This window comes from Macrotis lagotis, chromosome X (genome assembly GCF_037893015.1).
Source record: "Macrotis lagotis isolate mMagLag1 chromosome X, bilby.v1.9.chrom.fasta, whole genome shotgun sequence".
Classification (NCBI taxonomy): domain Eukaryota; kingdom Metazoa; phylum Chordata; class Mammalia; order Peramelemorphia; family Peramelidae; genus Macrotis; species Macrotis lagotis.
In genome coordinates, this window is record NC_133666.1 from 627445558 (window position 1) to 627463345 (window position 17788).

Sequence of the window (17788 nt, forward strand, 5' to 3'; positions counted from 1 at the left end):
TATGACCTCAGACACTATTGACTAGTTGTATGACCCTGGGCAAATCACTTAATTTCAATTTCCTCAACTGTAAAATAGAGTTAATAATAGAACCTACCTCTCAGGGTCATTGTGAGGGAAAAAATGAGCTAATAATTGCAGAGTATTTAATGTTAACTATTTTATTATTATTATTATTATTATTATTATTATTTATTATTACTTTCTACTGTCATTATGAGAACCAACTAAGATAATATTTATAAAGTGTTTAACTCAGTATCTGACAGAGTAGGCACTGATTCTTTCACTAATCTCCGTGGTTTCTTAACAGTCCCAGAAAATTAGCTGAGGCACACAGTGCTTCTAAGAAGGATTAAAGCAGGGATGGGGACAGCTATTTCTAGAGTTCTGAAAGAGCAACCCAATAATAAAACCCCTCAGCAACCTAAAAGGTCAGAAGATGAGGATGTTACCCCTCTCTTTTGGCATCCTTTCTTTCCCTTGTGTTTTTTTAAAATATATATATTTTTATTTTCCCCAGTCACACATAAAAACTTTTTTTTGACATTTAAAAAAATTGGGGTTTCCTATTTTTAATTTAAAAAATCAGAAAGGTTTTAGAGTATAAAGTATTTTCAAATACAAGCCATCCCTAGAATACCCTAATAGAAGTAAAATTTCCCTTCATTTCTTATACTAGGAATCATGGTGTAAAACATTTGGATGGAGAATAATAGTAGGAGGAGAACATTCTTGAGTGTGTAGACCAATTATTATTAGTATCAGTCCACCAGGACATAGAGAGAAAATAGAAGAGAAGTTTGGAAAACAAACAAAACAAAAAGTAGGGATGGGATCTTCAATTATTTGGCACAGGAAATAGAGTACAAGACTCAGAATCAGGAAGACTGGAGTTCAAATCTAGCCTCAGATACTTACTAGTTGAATAACCTTGGACAAGTTACTTAACCTCTTCCTGAATCCATTTCCTTATCTGAAAAAATGGGGATAATCCACAGGGTTAGTCTGAGGATAAAATGAGATAATCTTGGCCATGAACTTTATCAACTTTAAAAGTGCTATATCAATGCTAGTTCTTAATAATTATCTAGGTCCTACCATCTAGCCTCTCCATCTCCCTCTTTTACCCCAGAAGAGACTGAGAACTTTTGTTAAAAGTTATACCAGTATTATCATATGTATGATTACCTGGCTACTCATTCTGAGGTTGAAAACCTGGGTGACTAAAGAAGGAGGTCAAGTTTTAGGGAAAAGATCATGTAATGAGATCTGTATCTATCCATGCTTGCTTATTCTGGAAGACTCATTGTGTACCAGTTCAAAAGTCGAGGGAGGCAGGATTTTTTTCCTACCTATCACTGCCCAGAGCCCATTCGCTCAGACATATCTGCTATAGCTATGAAATGATTTGGAAGGCAAATAAAGGCTGGGTAGACTGGAAGGGGAATGGATTTTCCCAAGGCATTTGAACAAATGCTGCCGTGAGTGTCTAGTGGTGATTGGGTTATAATTAACCTGGTTCAGAAAAGGGAGATTCAAAATTTGTATAAGGGGAAGGAAGGTGAACTGAAGGAACATGAAGATGAAGGTAGGTATGACTGTATTGGGAGATAAGCCCCCATGACTGGTTATCATACAAAAGATAGCAATAGCCCCTAGTTTGGATGCCATTCTTCTGTCTAAATCATTAATTTATAAATTTTTGTAATCTATAAATGCTAAATCTTTAAAAAATTCAATTACTCAATGGTAAAGGCACAGACAACATACTTATCAAGTCTGTAGATGACCTAAACCTCAGAAGGATAGTTTACCTTGCTGGATCACAGAAACAAGATTCAAAGAAATTTAGAGAGGCTTAATAGAGATATTATAATAAGATAAAACTGACCAGGTAGAAATGGACAATCTTAAACTGGGGTCCAGGAAAGCAATTTCCTGAATGCAAGATGGGGGACTAGACAGGAGCTCATTTGGAAAAAGATCTGAGAATTCCAATGGACTGCAAATTTTCAAATAAAAAAAGTGATATGTTATCTAGAAAAAGCTATTCTTTTTCTTATTAAGAAAGACATAGATCAGAGGTGGAGCCAAGATGGTGTGAAGGTAGCATTTCTCAGGAACTCCTACTCCCCCAAACTCCAAAAACCAAAGAAATGAGGACTCTAGCCAAAATTTAGAGGGGCAGAACCCACAGAAAGACTGAGTGATACATCTTCCCAGTCCAAGATAACTTAGCAATTTCACAGGAAAGGTGTGTTTCACCAGGACCAGCGGTTGGAAAAAAAAGCCATGGCTGCAGCACAGCACAGACCAGCCCAGCCCAGACCAGCTCAGCACAGCTCATCCCAGAGATCACTGGCAACAGCTTGAAGAGGGAAGAGAACTCTGCTCCACCAGAATGAGTGTGGAGTGAAGAGAATCTGCAGTGAGAATCTGGGGAAAAGCAGCCTTCACCCCCAAAGATGGTAAGGGAAGTCTGCAGAGATTTCTCTGCTCTCCCTGGGGTAGGACTCTACTGCTCATCTACACTCAGATATTGCAGTTTGGGCTTACATACTAAATAACCAAGCTGGATCCCTCCTTATAGCTCCAGGGCAGAGGGAAGTGGAGGGGGGAGCATCTACATATCAAAGCACAGGCTATTCCTTGGAGGAATAAAGGTCCCAGTGGGGTGTCCCCTCTAAAAAACCCCCAAAGCCTTGGAAGTGTTGTAAATTAGTCTTGGACTAAGGAAATGAGTAAACAACAGAAAAAGAAGAATCTGACCATAGAGAATTACTTTAGTCCCAATACTCAGATGATGACAAAATTGAAGCTTCCATATCCAAAACTTCCAAGAGAAATAGAAATGGATTCAGACTATGGATGAGCTCAAAAAAAGACTTTGAAAATCAATTAAGGGAGGTGGAGGAAAAATTGGGAGGAGAAATGACAGCCATGCAAAAAAAAATCATAAAAATCAGATCAAAAGCTTGGTAAAAGATATACAAAAAAAAAAACTGAAGAAAATAATATATTAAAAACCAGGTTAGGCCTAATGGAAAAAGTAAAACAAAAGTCAAATGAGGAGAAGAATGCCTTAAAAAGCAGAATTAGCCAGCTGGAAAAGGAGATAAAAAAGCTCTCTGAAGAAAATAACTCCTTCCAATGCAGAATGGAACTAAAGGAAGCTGATGACTTTGTAAGAAAACAGGAAGAAATAAAACTCTTCCAAAAAAGTCAAAACTTAGAAGAAAATGTGAACTATCTCATTGGAAAAACAACCGACCTCAAAAACAGAGCCAGAAGAAATAATTTTAAAATTATTGGGCTATCTGAAAGCCACGATCAAGAAAAGAGCCTAGACTTCATTTTTCAAGAAATAATACAGTAAAATTGCCCTGAGATCCTAGAAGCTGAGGGAAAATAGAAATTGAGAGAATTCACCCATCACCTCCTGAAAGAGATCCAAAAAGAAAAACTTCAAAGAATATTATAGCCAAATTCCAAAACTCCCAAATCAAAGAGAAAATTCTAAAAGCTTCCAGAAACAAACAATTTAACTATTGAGGCTTCCTAGTCAGGATTACACAGGATCTGGCAGCATCTACAGTAAGGGCTTGTAGGGATTGGAATATGATACTCCAGAAGGCAAAAGATCTTGGTTTACAACTGAGAATCAACTACCCAGAAAAACTGAACATCCTCTTTCAGGGGAAAAGATGAAACTTTCAACAAAACAGGGGACTTTCAAACTTTCCTACGGAAATAACCAGAGATGAACAGAAAGTTTGATCCACAATTACAGGACTCTGGTGAACCATAGAGAGGAGTGGATGAAAAGGACTAACTGTGAGGAACTTAATGATATTGAACTGTTTGTATTCCTGCATGGGAAGAAGATATTGATAACTCATATGAACTTCCTCATTTATAAGAGCTGTTAGAAGGAGCATATATAGACAGGGCACAGGAAGGAGCAGAATATAATGAAATAATATAGTAAAAAGATGGAGTCAATGGGTGATAAAAGAAAGTACTGGAAGGAAGGAAAAGGATATGAAGAAGGAGCTAAGAAATTTCACATAAGAGTCAAGAAAAAGCTTTTTCAGTGGAGTGGAAAGGGGGAAGGCAAGGGGGAATGAGTGAGCCTTCATTCTCATCAGAAATGTCTCGGAGAGGAAATATACACAGTTAATATGGTAAGGAAATCTATCTTACCCTAGTGAAAAATAAGAAGAAAGGGATGGGATAAGGGGGAATGGGGGGAGGAAAGGTGGGGAATGGGTGAGAGAAGAGATGGAAGACTGAGGGAGAGGGTACTCAGATTCAGCACATTTTTGGACAGGGCCAGATGAAAGGAGAGAGAGTATAGAATAAATGAGAGTGGGGAGAAATAGAGTGGAGGTACAGCTAGCAATAGCAACTGAGGGAAAAATATTGAAGCATGGACTTATGATAAAGAAAGCAACTCACCCCAGAGACAGAGCCATTGAAATCTGAACACAGACTGAAGTACAATTTTTTTTTCTCTCTCTATTCTTGAGGTTTCTCATCTTCTTGGAGGGGGGGAGGGGGTTTATGTTTATTTTTATGTTTACTCTTATAACACATCCAATTTACATCAATGTATGGTATGGAAACAATGTAGAGACTGTCAGACAGCCTTCTGTGGGGGGGTGGGAGGGAGGAGGGGGAAAATTGTGGAATTCAGAGCCTTGCAAAAAATGATGGGTACATATTACTATTGTATATAATTGGAAAACAAATAAAATGTTTTAAAAAAGATGAATTTCCAGGGGTATAGTTTTAGGAAAATATCAAGGGGGTGGTCAAAGTTCTATATTCAGTGAAAGGTGGGAAATGGAATTCTCCTTGGATCAACAACACTGCTTCCTTTTATGGAAAAGATAAGGAAAGGCAGAAGTGGGGAAAGGACGAGTGGGGGGAAAGGAGATGGGAGGAAAAAAAAGGGAAATTTATTTTGATTGACTATGCATAGTTGTTACAAAGGTGTTACTCCAAAAGGGTGGGAGAAAAATTCTTGTTAATTGAAAAAAATGAAAATAAAAAAATAATTATTTATATATATATATATGTCAAACCATATATATTGTATTTAATTCTGTGCTCTGAATGGAATGATTGCTAGCATTTATTAAGTGCCTACTGTGTGCTAGGCAGTGGGCTAAGCACATTACAATTGTTAACTCATTTGATACTCACAACACTCCTGGGGCGGCTAGGTGGTGTAGTGGATAAAAGAATGGCCCTGGAGTCAGGAGTACCTGAGTTCAAATCCAGCCTCAGACACTTAATAATGACCTAGCTGTGTGGCCTTGGGCAAGCCACTTTACCCCATTGCCTTGCCAAAAAAAAAAAAAAAAACCTGAATAAACAACCAGAATAGATCAGTGGTCCACAAAGAAAAAAATTCTCAACCTTAGGATAAAACTTTTGATATTATGATCAGTTGTGAATTTCTTTTTTCAAACATGCTTCATTGGAAATTCTGAGGGGTAACTGAAGTCTTGTCATCATGTCTGTTCTTAGGAAAAATACAATCGATAGCCAGTCCAGGGCCCTTCTCACTAGTTAGTTGAAATAGCTATTTTTTCTGATTTGAGGTCTGTGACACATGTATGCTCTCCTTGGTACTCCTATTTAATGCCAGTATTTTCAAAAACATGCCTCAGCCCTACTTTGGAATTAACTACAGTCTTACTAAGAGAACTTAATGACTTCCAGATGATAATCCTCATGCACTGTTAACCAAACTCCATCTTTATCTACACCTTTTCCCAAGTCCCATGAATGATCCACACTCAGCTGGGAAGTGAAGATCCACAATATCAGTTACCCCACAGTGTGGAAGGGTGGCTCACTGTGTGTCACCTGAGTCTGGGGTGGTGATGACCATCATGGTACACGTGCTGAGGGTGGGAGCAGGCCCTCCCCTCCCAACAAAGTCTGACCTCTGCACAGACCATTTACCCTAAGAATAAGAGCTTAGGGCCATAACAGAAAATTCTTTGCTTCCTTCCTTTATGGGAATAGGTAGAGTGAATGCGAGGGGATATTCATGGGAGTGAATAAGAAGGGTGGATAACTTCTTCAGAAGGCAATGGGCATAATCGATATCAGATTACTTGCTATTTGGGGGGGAGGGGGAAGGGAGGGAGGGAGGTAGAAAATGAAAAACTCAGTCTTACAAAAAGATGAATGTTGAAAACTATCTTTGCATGTAATTTGAAAAAATAAAATAAAATAACAAAAAAAAAAAAAGACAATGGACATGGAAGGAAGGAAAATGTCTTGTCCTTTTCTAGGAGAGAGGAAAAAAAGAAACAAATCAGAGGACTGAATACCCAGTAAGTCTTACCCTAGCCTGTTAGGGAAGCTGTCCCTTGTGCAAACTAGATCCTATGACCTAGACCAAGGCCAACTGGCTCGGGCATTCTAGATAACTTAACAGCAGGAGGGGAATGCGGAGAGAGAGGCAGGGTAACCTTGCTGGATGGCTTCTCCAACAACTGGGGAGGAGCAGCATAGCTCATTATTATCGATTTTAAAAACACACATGCATAATAACATGGGAAAAATGAAAAGAGAGATTGAATTGTTACAGAGATTGCTTACATGGCAACACAAGGGTAGAAATAGCAAGAAGATGGTAACAACCTTGTCCCTCTTTCAGCCAGGATACTCCTAGAGCTCACTGGACATACCCTGGGTATAACCAGGCCCAGGCCCAATTAAATGTTTGTCCTTCATTTTTTTTTTTAGGTTTTTGCAAGGCAAATGGGGTTAAATGGCTTGCCCAAGGCCACACAGCTAGGTAATTATTAAGTGTCTGAGACCAGATTTGAACCCAGGTACTCCTGACTCCAGGGCCGGTGCTTTATCCACTGCACCACCCAACCACCCCTGTCCTTCATTTTCGAAGAAGACCACAACATATGGGGAGTGATGCCATGACAAGCATATGAATTGGACTTGAGTGAGAGGATGTTGTGCTAAGACACTAACCTCACTTTTTCCTCCAGATCTATCTGAGTCCAGTGACCAGATATGAATGAGGATGACTGGAGATGGCCCTGGATGCGAGGAAAAGTTAAGTGACTTGCCCAGTGGTCACACAGCTAGTAAGTGGCAAGTGTCTGAGCCTGTATTTGAACTCCCATTCTCTTGAATCCAAGGCCTGTGTTCTATCCACTACACCATCTAGCTAAGAGGTAACCTTTGATGATAATGGTGACTCTGTTTTCTATCCCATCCAATCTCTTGAGTTCCCTTTACTTACTTCCTGCGCCGATGCCTCCTCTCCTTATCTTCTCTCTTGAGATCATTGTCATATGTAGACTGAGCAGCATGGCGGTGTCTCCGCCGCCGGTCTCCATCAGGAGGCTCATTCTCTCCATCACCTCCTCTGCTGGGCCTGCTCCCCTCTCGGTGGCGATACCGCCTCTCCGACTTATTGCTGTCTTCTGGGCCTTCCTCACCTTGTCGCCGATGGGCCCGGTGTCTCCGAGGCTCCCGGTCACCCTCACCTGTCCGAGGAGAGCCACTTCTGCTCTCTTTGCTGCCCCCCTGCCGATGCTGATGCCTCCGATGGGGATCCCCTGATTTGTTCCGGTCTGGGTCTCCTTCCCGAAAGCCACGATCCTGATTCACATCACGCTCTTTGGTCTGATACTCTGGCTCCCTCCCGTAGGACCCTTCATGGTTCAGGTCAGCCTCTTTGCTGCTGCTCCTCTGCCTCCGTGGTTCCAGGCCCCCTGAATCAGCTCGCTCATAGCCTCCCCGTGACCGGTCGTAATAACGGGCCTGTTTCCTGAGGAAGTCTTCAGCACGCTGCTGGCTAAGCCGCTGATCCATGGAAGGATCACTAGGCCTACTCTTGTTTGTGTTATTGTTGCGGTTTTCCTGTGGGTCCACCACCAGGGGTCTGTCTAAGTGCGTCTTAATATCGGGCCTCATGTGTCGGCCATAGGAGACTTTCCATCTCTCCTCGGGGCCCAGCTCATTGTACAGGGCCTCCCGGCTAGCCAGCAAGTTCTGTTTCCGCATCTCACTTGTCCTCTGCTCCCAAACTGACTTGGAGGATTTTTGGTTTTTCTGCTGTTCTTTCCTGGAATGGAACCATGGATATGAAATGAGAAGATATTCAGCCATCCCCCCAATTCTAAACAGGAAGGCAGTGGCCTTAGCCCAAATAGATAGGAGTCATTCTTGATCTTTAAAGACTCCAAAGAAGGAAATTTTCCCCACTTCCCTTAGATAGGCTTTTGTTCAAAACTCTTACCCTCTGCTAACACTATTTTTCCCAGTCATCTCTACCCTGTCACACAAGGGAACAGAAGGGCTTATCTCACTTCTCCCTTTCCCACATATGGCAAAGGTTTCCCCATTCCCCTAAGAAATGGTTAGTATAAAGAAATAATGGTTTTGGTAACTTGACAACAAAGGGTCAGCCATGTGAGCTACCTTCCCTGATTCTGCTGAGATGGAGATAGCCTCATTCATGTTCCAGTCCAGGGAGGCTGGGTCCCTGGGCCCTTTGACAAAGTTTCCCTGGGTGGGGGGCACTTACATGGCTATGGACATGTTGGCTGCAGACAGAGGACTCACTTCTGCCACTTCCTTTGCTTTTTGTAAGGCAAGCTTCTGGTTGGCCGCCTCTTCCTCCTCTTGTTCATCCTAAAGGGCACATATGTTCCCCATTCGCAAAGCACAGACAGAGGCCTCGGATCCTGACTTTTGATCCTAGCATGGACTGGTGATGGCTAACAATCTTATGCTAAAACCTACCCCTATCCCCCAGTGCCTGGAGGAGCTAAAGACTTTCCTCCCTCCTCCTTCCTGGTTTTCTGCCACTCAGATCTCTGAATCCCCAAAGTCAAAAACAGCCAGTCCCACAAGCATGGGGAATAAACCTCCTAGAACTGCCTCTGCAGCCCATGGCAAACAGTGCTCATGACTCCCCATTCAGAGACCCAGGGAGAGAGCACACAGGTCCACACTAGTCCCATGGTCCATGGCATGCAATGTTCACACTCTCCATGCAGGGATGCAGGGAGGAAGCTTGCTGGTCCATGCATGACATGCAGCAAACTGAGCCCCCACACAAAGAGACAAGGAGGGAGCCTACAGGTCCACAGGGGCATGGATGGAGCTTTCTCTAGGGAGGGGGAGATAGAGAGGGAAGGGCAAGCCAGGTAAAGTTTCACTGCTGCTGGCCTTCCCTGAGGGGGTCGCCAGTTGGACAGACTCAGAGAGAAGGAAGTTGGAAAAGGGGGCGTAAAAAAGACATTAAAAAAATACATACATAAAAAGACGTTTTGGACTTTTAATCCATCTTCAGCCTCCATGCAGCCCCTTATTCGTAAAACAGAAAACAAAAAGAAAGAAAGAAATGGACAGAACAAACCCCACCAATAGTCATCATGCTACTCCAATGCATCTTCCTTAGCCAGACACAGCTCTTTGTGATAAGGAAGCAAAGTTACCACCTAGGAAACAGCCAGATCAGGACATTCCTTGTCAGCTACAACAAGGAGATGGAGGAGGGTCAGTCAATCTTTGGCTAATGGGGCTCCCCTTCCCTCCACGTGGGACCTCTCTGGCTAAAAATCTCAGCACTGCCATTCCTCACTGTTTGAGAAGCAACTGAGGATCAAGGACATGAGGTTGAAAGGAAAGGCCCTCAATTCTAGGTTGTCTTTCCCAGGTCTTTGAGACGGGGACAGTTTCCCCTTTTATGGACTGGTTCATCCAAATGGAGGAAAAGAGGAGGCCAGTTACTATTCCAAGCCATACCTGAGTAGATGAGAGAGACTCTTGGGAATAACCCTAACACATGGTTTTCAAGCTTTTAATGGAAGCTGTCCAATAGGGGGTGGGAATGGGTGGCATGGAAGACTCCACAATCTTCCCTCTACTACCCTTCCACTTCTGGTGAAAGTATGATTAGTAGAAGAATTTTTTTATCTTACCTTAAGACTAAAGTTGCCTCTCTAAAATTTCTTCCTATCATTCCTAGTTCTGCCCTTTGGGATCAGCCAGAACAAATCTAATCACTTGACAACCCTTTGAATATCTGAAGACAGTTACCATGTCTCCCTCCTTCCCCCACAGATCTTTTCTTTTCTTAGCTAAACGTCCTCTAGGGAACTGACCCCCTTGGAATCAGACTTCCTAACCTGATTGAGCTATTTGCATTCTCTACAGGAGTAGTAATGGGACTGTCTCAATGGAATTTTCCAAATCCATTTGACTTTGCATAGATGCAACTGTATCCAAATTTAAATTCAAATCCACAAAACAGTTATTAAATGCTTACTGTGCATCAGACACGAGGATAGATGCTGGGGACAGAGACAAAAATGAAGCAATCTCTGTCCTCAGAAAGCTTACATTCTATTATAGTACACAACAAAGTAAATATAAGGTAATTTAAGGAAGAAATAAGAGCTCTAACAACCTGGGGAATTAGGGAAGGCTAGGCAGACGATTCCAAAGCAGTAAGGATGGAGCATATTCCAAACATTGGCATGGGCAAATGATGGAATCAGGAAATGGCTTAGAAAGCTCGGAGAAAGAGCTAATAATCTAGTAAGGCTGGAATATAGACTGATGGTTAGGAAGGGGCAGCTAAAAATGTTATAAGGCTGAAAAGGTAAGTTGTTGCTAGATTGTAGATAGTTATAATGTTGAAGAGTTTTTATTTTACTCTAGAGGCAATGGACATCCTCAAGGTTTTTTTAAGAGGACAGTGGCATGGTCAGACCAGAAGATTGTTTTGGTAGCTATGTGGAAGGTAGACCGAAGAGGGGAAAACACCAAAAAGCAGGAAGACCAATTAGAAGGTTATTTCAATAATCCAGGAGAGAATATGGATCTTTTCTGAACCTACTTATTTACATGCAGGTTCCCCCATTCGTGAAGGTTTTGTCCTTTTTTTGGTATCCCCAGTGCTCAGCCCAGTGTCTGATCCTTAGTAAGGCCTTATTAAATACCTGTTGATTTTTGACTGGATATGATGGAAGAAAGGGAGAAAGTCAAGAACTATTCAGATTATGAATCCTCAGGTAGTGTCCTAAACAGAAACAAGGATGTAGGGAAGGGGACAGGATTAGGATAAAAGATACTGAGTTTCATTTTGGACATGTTAAGTTTGTAATCAATCAACAAATATTTATGAAATGGTTATACCGAAGGTCTCAGTAGTTGATAGTATGAGTCTGGAGCTCAGGAAAGAGATTAGGGACAAATAAAAAGATCTGAGAATCACCTGTGCCAAGATAAGAATTGAACCCACAAGAAAAATTAAGACAATCAAAGGAGGAAATGTAGAGAAAGAATAAGAGAAGATCTAGGGACAGATTCTTGGGTAGCGCTCATGCCCAGATGATCAGAAACAAAAACAACAAAATATTCAACAAAATATATTTAACAAAAAATATTAAGTTCAATAAAAAATATTAAGAAGAAGCCATCAGATACATAGAATCAATGTCAAAGCAACCAAAAGAGGGTACACTAACCCAGGAAAGGCTTTTGAATAATGCCAATGGGGTATTAAAAATTGCAGTATATTCAAGCAGGATAATGAATGAGAAAACCCCCCCACTGCATTTAGCAGTTAAGAGATTTTTGGTAATTTTTTGAGAGAGCAATATTTAATATAATAATGGGCTTAGAAATAAGATTACAAGAGAAATGAGAAGCTGGTGAGGATGTAAAAACTGGAAGACTGGAAATTTAGTAGTCAAAAGAGGAAAAGATTGAATATTAGCTTGATGGAATAATGAGAAAGTATTTTTTTATAAGATAGAAGAGATCTGTGCATTTCTGAAGACAGTAATAAGTTTTCAATAGTAGACAGGGAGAATTGGAGGTAGAGGGACAGAGAGAGAGAGAGAGAGAGAGAGAGAGAGAGAGAGAGAACACTCCCATCTTCTCTGGGGGTTTATCCATTCACTCATTCATTTTCTCTCTCTCTCTGTTTCTCTTTCTCTGATTAAAACAAAAGTAAAAGGAATAGGTAAGAGAATGAGTAGTGCAGTAGAGGAGATGAGGAGGTACATCATGGACAGAAACCTAGAGGAGACAAGGTTACCTGCTGTGGGAGGGAGGGGGGGGTGTTGTAATAGTCAACGTGGGAAGTAAGATAAAGAATCTTAAAAAAAAAAGACAGTCATGCAGCTGAAAGAATCCATTTGAGATGAGGAATACATGAATTTGTAGTGGTTCCAGTTAGCATGGATGCATGACTGTTGGCAGCAAAGAACTAGGAGCAGGGAAGGCAGATGACAGGGGCAACCCAGGAGTGGAGGGATTCATAAATGGAGGTCTGTGCATAAATGAATTGGCTAATTTCATAATTTCCACTCTGAAGTGATGAAAGTAAGGCCAGGACAGAGGAGATGTATTGGGAGGACAGGAATTACTGGAGGGTTAGGAGCTAGTAGAAGGACAAATAATAGGTTCAGAAGAAGTGAGGCAGTAGAGTTGGAAGGGCAATCCTGCTTTTATCCCCAGGTATGTATTTTGGGATCTTGTTGTGAGCTTGTGGTAAAGATTCTTCCTACATTGAATCACCTCTCAAACTGCTCATATAATTCAGTAGCCCAAGTCCAAAGCAGGATGCAATAACTGCCTGAAAGGCCATTTGGGGTGGACAATTGAAGAATTGTTGATTTTGTATCTAAAGTAAACTTTTTTAAAATAAATGTTCATTCTGTCCAGCTCTTTGTGACCTCAATTGAGATTTTCTTGCCAGAGATACTGAAGTAGTTTGCTTCTCCAGCTCATTTTACAGTTGAAGAAACTGAGATAATCAGGAGTGACTTGCTTAGGGTCACACAGTTAGTTAAGTGCCTGAGGCCTGATTTAAATTCGTGAAGATGAGCCCAGTACGCTAATGCACCATCCTCTCCTCGAGTCCATTTGCCTTTAACTGAAACTAAAACGAGGTTATATCCTCTGAGCATATTATCAACTTACAGTGGTTTTTTTTTTTGGGGGGGGGGAGTTGCCTTACAGAATATAGGGAGAGAAATGGAAGCTGCCAAAGATGTAAGATCTTCTATGGAAGATGGAAAATTTCTCTCTTTAGAGCTGAAAGGGGCTTTACAGTTGAAGAAATCCAATTTCTTCATTTTAAAGAATGAATGAAAGTCAAGAAGGTAAGTGACATGATCAGAGTCATACAGGAGGTAAATAGCAGCCTTCTTAGTTTGACTGGAATTTGTAGATAAAAAGGCAAGACAATGAAGACTACAAATTCCAGCCAGATTGAGAAGGCACACCTGCAATTCCAATTGCTAACATATATTCATTGCTATAATGCCTACTCTGTAGTAGGCACGGAACTAAGTTCATTGCAAATATGATTCCATTTGATCTTTAACATGATCCTGGGAGGAGGTAGGGAAATATTATTCTCCCCATTTTGAAGTTGAGGAAACTGAGGCAAACAGAAATCAAATGACTAGCTTAAGATCATACAACCAAGACCATGTTTGAATTCAGGTTTTCCTAACTCCTCAGTCCATTAGGAGGGCCTAGAATCATCAAAATGTCCCAGAACTTGTCTGATGAGAATAGGTAAGATATATACAGGCTAGCTTCATGGGATCCAAGGCAGGGAACTCAAGTGTATCCTGAATTCATCTAGGTCTGCCCCACCTCTCACCCTCTAGTCTATGGAGATTGGGGTGATCATGGCTCCTTGCTTTCTTAGCTGCAAAGTTCTCAGTTGAGATAATATTTATAAAGCACTCAATACAGTGTATGGAATATAACAGGTGATTAACAAATGCTTGTTTTTGTCCCTCTCTTCCTTCTTTCACTCTTTGGAATCTAGAACACACATTTTGATCCTGCACATTAAAAAGTTTTGGTGCTTCTCCAGGTCCCCCCCATCCCCAGGGGCTCCCCTTCTACTACACTGTCCTGATCAGGATGAACAGGTGGTAACTTTGCCAGAGAAACATTCTCCCACTGCCTCCACCTTAGTGAGCTCCTGGGCGTTGGCCAGGTTATCCACCGCGATAGCCAAGAACACATTCAGTAGGGTATCTGGGGAGCCAGGAATCAAGGAAAGAGCCAGCACTAGTCAAAGGACAACTTTGTCTCAAACCAGAGATTCTGATCTGGAAGTCAGTCTAACCCTTTCATTTTACAGATGAGGAAACTAAGTCTAAGAGGTTAAAGTGACTTATGTAGTGGCTGGGCCAGGATTTGAACTCAGGTCTTCCTGACTTCAAGTCTAGCAATCCATCAATGATGATGATGATGATGATAACAAAAATGATAATTCACATATAATTATATAGTGCTTTAAGGATATCTCATTTTAATCTCACAACAATTGTATGTGCTTCTTTTATCCCCATATAAGGAAACAGAGACAGACAGTGTTTAAATGACTTGCCCAAAGTTACGTAGCTAAAAAATCTCAAGAAGAATTTGAACTCAGATCCTGCTGACTCCAAGTTACCTATGCCATATTCTGCCCCCTCTTGGCTAGTTATGTATAAATTCATTCACATCCTCAATGCCCCTCTGTAACCTGTATACACAGACCCTCCCTGCCCCAGACTCCTCAAAGGATACAGTTCCCAAAGAGTGTCAGCACAATGAAATAGATGGAGAACACCATGCCCCCTTTGACACCCCCTTGAGATTTGATCCCATCATACATCACCTCATTCCAGTCTTCTCCAGTCAGGATCTGAAAAAATCCAAAAGGATGAAATCAATACCTTTCTCACTTCCACAGCCAGAAGGGGCTTCTCTGCCAGACCCAGCCACTCAGCTGTTATGGTGAGACAAACAAATTCCTATCCTAAAGGTGAAATCTGGCCTCAGTTGCTTTGGTAGAATATACTGTTCAAAATCCTGGCTCAATTTTTTGCTTAGAGAAAAAAATATTTCAAGACTGCTGCCTATGTCGGGACTGAAGGCACTATTCTTTGATCCTCACTTCCTGATCCAAATTCTCAAAGCTAGAACTAATGAACAGAACTATGGAGAGTGTCTAATGGTAACCATCTCCAGGGTGGGGAGGGGAGAAGGAAAAAAAGTCACATGATAGCTCTAACATATATTTAAAAGAAATAAGTTTAAAAAAATAGATTTGCTGTTTCATGTGCAATCATCTTTTAAAATTTTTTTTACTGTGTTATGGAAATACTTGTGTTATTTCACAAATGAAAAATAAAATATATTTGAATGGTTAAAAAAAAAGCTAGTTCAAGATTTTCTGTTATTTCAGGGTGAGAAGGACACTTGTATTCTGGTTAGGCTGTGATGGCAAATGTTTAACAACCAGCTTTCCAAAAATAAAAATGTGCCCATGACACAATTTTATGTTTAATCTGCATTATTAATATATCATCCATTACTTTCTTAAGTTTAGACATTCAACAAAATAATAAATCAAGTCCTTATGTGTATTATTTACTAAGTAGTGAGGTATAAATGCTCACACTGAAAATTTAATAATGGGCTCAGTTTGTATTAAGGCACTCCTAGCTGTAATTCTGTGTGACCTGGGACAAGGAGTTTAATTTCTCTAGGATTCAGGTTTCTCTGTTATTAAATATCAATATCAATATACACATATATAGATCATATATATTATATATCTAGCTCTTATCTCTCTCTCTGTCCCTCTCTTTCTCTCTTATCATTTTGTTGATTTTTATAGCAATCTTGTGATATTATTATTCTCATTTCGCAGATGAGGAAACTGACACTCTCCAAAAGGCAAAAGACTTGCCCAAAGAATCCTGTCAGAGTCAGGATTCAAATCCAGGTCTTTCCTCACTTCAGGTCAAGGATATTTCCCACTGTCCCATGCTCTCTCCTTACTTTACCATATGCCTATATCCACCCCACATGGTTTTTTGAGGATAAGCTAAAACCATGTGAAGACCCTTTGAAAAGCATAAGGTATTCCAGGCATTTGAAGTATAGTCTTCCTCTGCAAGCCCTTTTTGGTCCTGCCACATGCTGAAGCTATTCTGCTTGAGGAAGTTGGTAAAATAAGCTTTATCTCTCCTTCCTTCCTTCCCCCATACTCATAGACACATATATTTAGAGCTGGAAGGAATCTTGGAAATAATGGAATCCAATCTTCTCATTTTACCAATGAAGGAATGGAGGCCCAAATAGATTAATTATCTTGTCCAAGGTGTCACTGGCAATCAGTGGCAGAGCTGGCATTTGAACCCAAATCCTCTGCCTACAAATCCCTACTTTTTTCACCATAGTGGTATCACTTCTCAGAGCATAAGGCTCTGGCTGGAAGCTACTTAGGTTTTAGGCACCAGGTGTGCCCCCCCCGAATCTGTTTCTACTTCTTGCCCCAGGTCCTCGAAACTTAATAAAGTAATATGACAGAATAATTATTGTGGCTCAGACCAGTGACAGGTAGGCAAGAAAACAAAGAAGAGGGAAAAGAGAGGAGGAAGATAGGGAAGGAGAGAGAATGAAGATGAGAGAGGAAGATGAAAGAAAGAGAATGAAGAAGAGGTGAAAGTGAAGATGGGAACAAGGGAAAGGTGATTCTGAGACTGAGATCTGGGAGAGGACAGGAGATGAAAGGAGGGGGAGGAAAAATGAGAGGAGAGGAAGAGGAAGAGGGTCTCTGGTCATTTCTCTGAAGTGCCTTCTGGTACCTTAGAAATCCTCACAATGTTACTTAAAAAGCCAACTCCACAACTCCATTAACAAATATGCTTCTAGACTTAATCAAGGTGAGCTGAGGGGACAGGGCAGAAGCCATACCTGAAATACGGTCATTATTGCTGCCGGAAAAGTGTCAAAATTGGTAGGAGGTGTTCCATCATCAAAATTGAACCTGCACAAAACAAAAACTAATATTGTTTCCTAGTCCCCCAAACTCCCCAAGGCTTTTCCCATCAATTCGCAGCACAGGAGGAAGTAACCAGTAGCAATGATATCAGGAGCCCAAGAGGAAATTTTCAAAATAGCCCCACTGGACAAGAGAGATGGGAAGGGAAAGGTGGTAGCTCTGATCCAATGCATTCAATGGGATGGAACAAAGACAATTATGGGGCTTTGGAAAAGGGCAGATTTGAGCAGGTGCTGTAAGGAGGTGGGTGTCAGGATGCTGAACACTTACTGGCCTCCAAAGAGCTGCATTCCCAAAAGGGCAAACACAACGATGAAGAGAAAGAGAAGGAATAACAAGCTGATGATGGATTTCATGGAGTTCAGGAGAGACACAACCAGGTTCCTGAGAGAAGCCCAGTATCTACCAACAGAAGACACAGTGACTGACGGTTACTCTTGGCCAGGCCAAACAGGTAGGGGGACACTAGGAGAATGGTGGCTCAGATGCCAACCTCCTGCTATATGGCACCCCCCCAACAGATCTATAAGCTTCAATGTCCATCCAGACCCCTCTTACACACCTAACTCTCATTTCCTGTCTGAATTGGTAACTGGCAAGTGTTTGGAGAGAGTCTGGGGTTTAAGACCCAATTTCCATTCCTTCCACCTCCCACTTGGAATGTCAGAGGAATAAAGAACAGAGAGGACTTACTTTGTGACTTTGAAAATACGCAATAACCTGAGAGCTCGTAGCACACTGATCCCAAAGGATGTTCCAGGTTTCACCACAGCCCAGATCACCTCAAAAATGCTCCCGATGATAACCTGGAGCAAAAAGCAGCTGGTTAGATACTCTGTGATAGTGGTTTCTCTATTACCATTTTTCTATGGTGGAAATGCCCCTTAGCAATTTCCTATAGTAGTCCCTAACTAC

At 41.2% G+C, this 17788-nt stretch overlaps 1 protein-coding gene across 1 annotated transcript in view; it reads right to left on the reverse strand.

Annotated features, from left to right (window-relative positions):
- The window catches only part of CACNA1A (calcium voltage-gated channel subunit alpha1 A), a 366968-nt gene that overhangs the window by 84086 nt on the left and 265094 nt on the right, over positions 1–17788 (reverse strand). The window contains exons 15-21 of the mRNA XM_074203549.1: positions 17567–17679; positions 17144–17275; positions 16786–16858; positions 14608–14725; positions 14003–14070; positions 8579–8685; positions 7289–8116 (exon numbers count right to left, since the gene is read on the reverse strand). Of these exons, the coding sequence (XP_074059650.1) occupies positions 7289–8116; positions 8579–8685; positions 14003–14070; positions 14608–14725; positions 16786–16858; positions 17144–17275; positions 17567–17679 (1439 nt within the window). The remainder of the gene's footprint in view (positions 1–7288; positions 8117–8578; positions 8686–14002; positions 14071–14607; positions 14726–16785; positions 16859–17143; positions 17276–17566; positions 17680–17788) is intronic.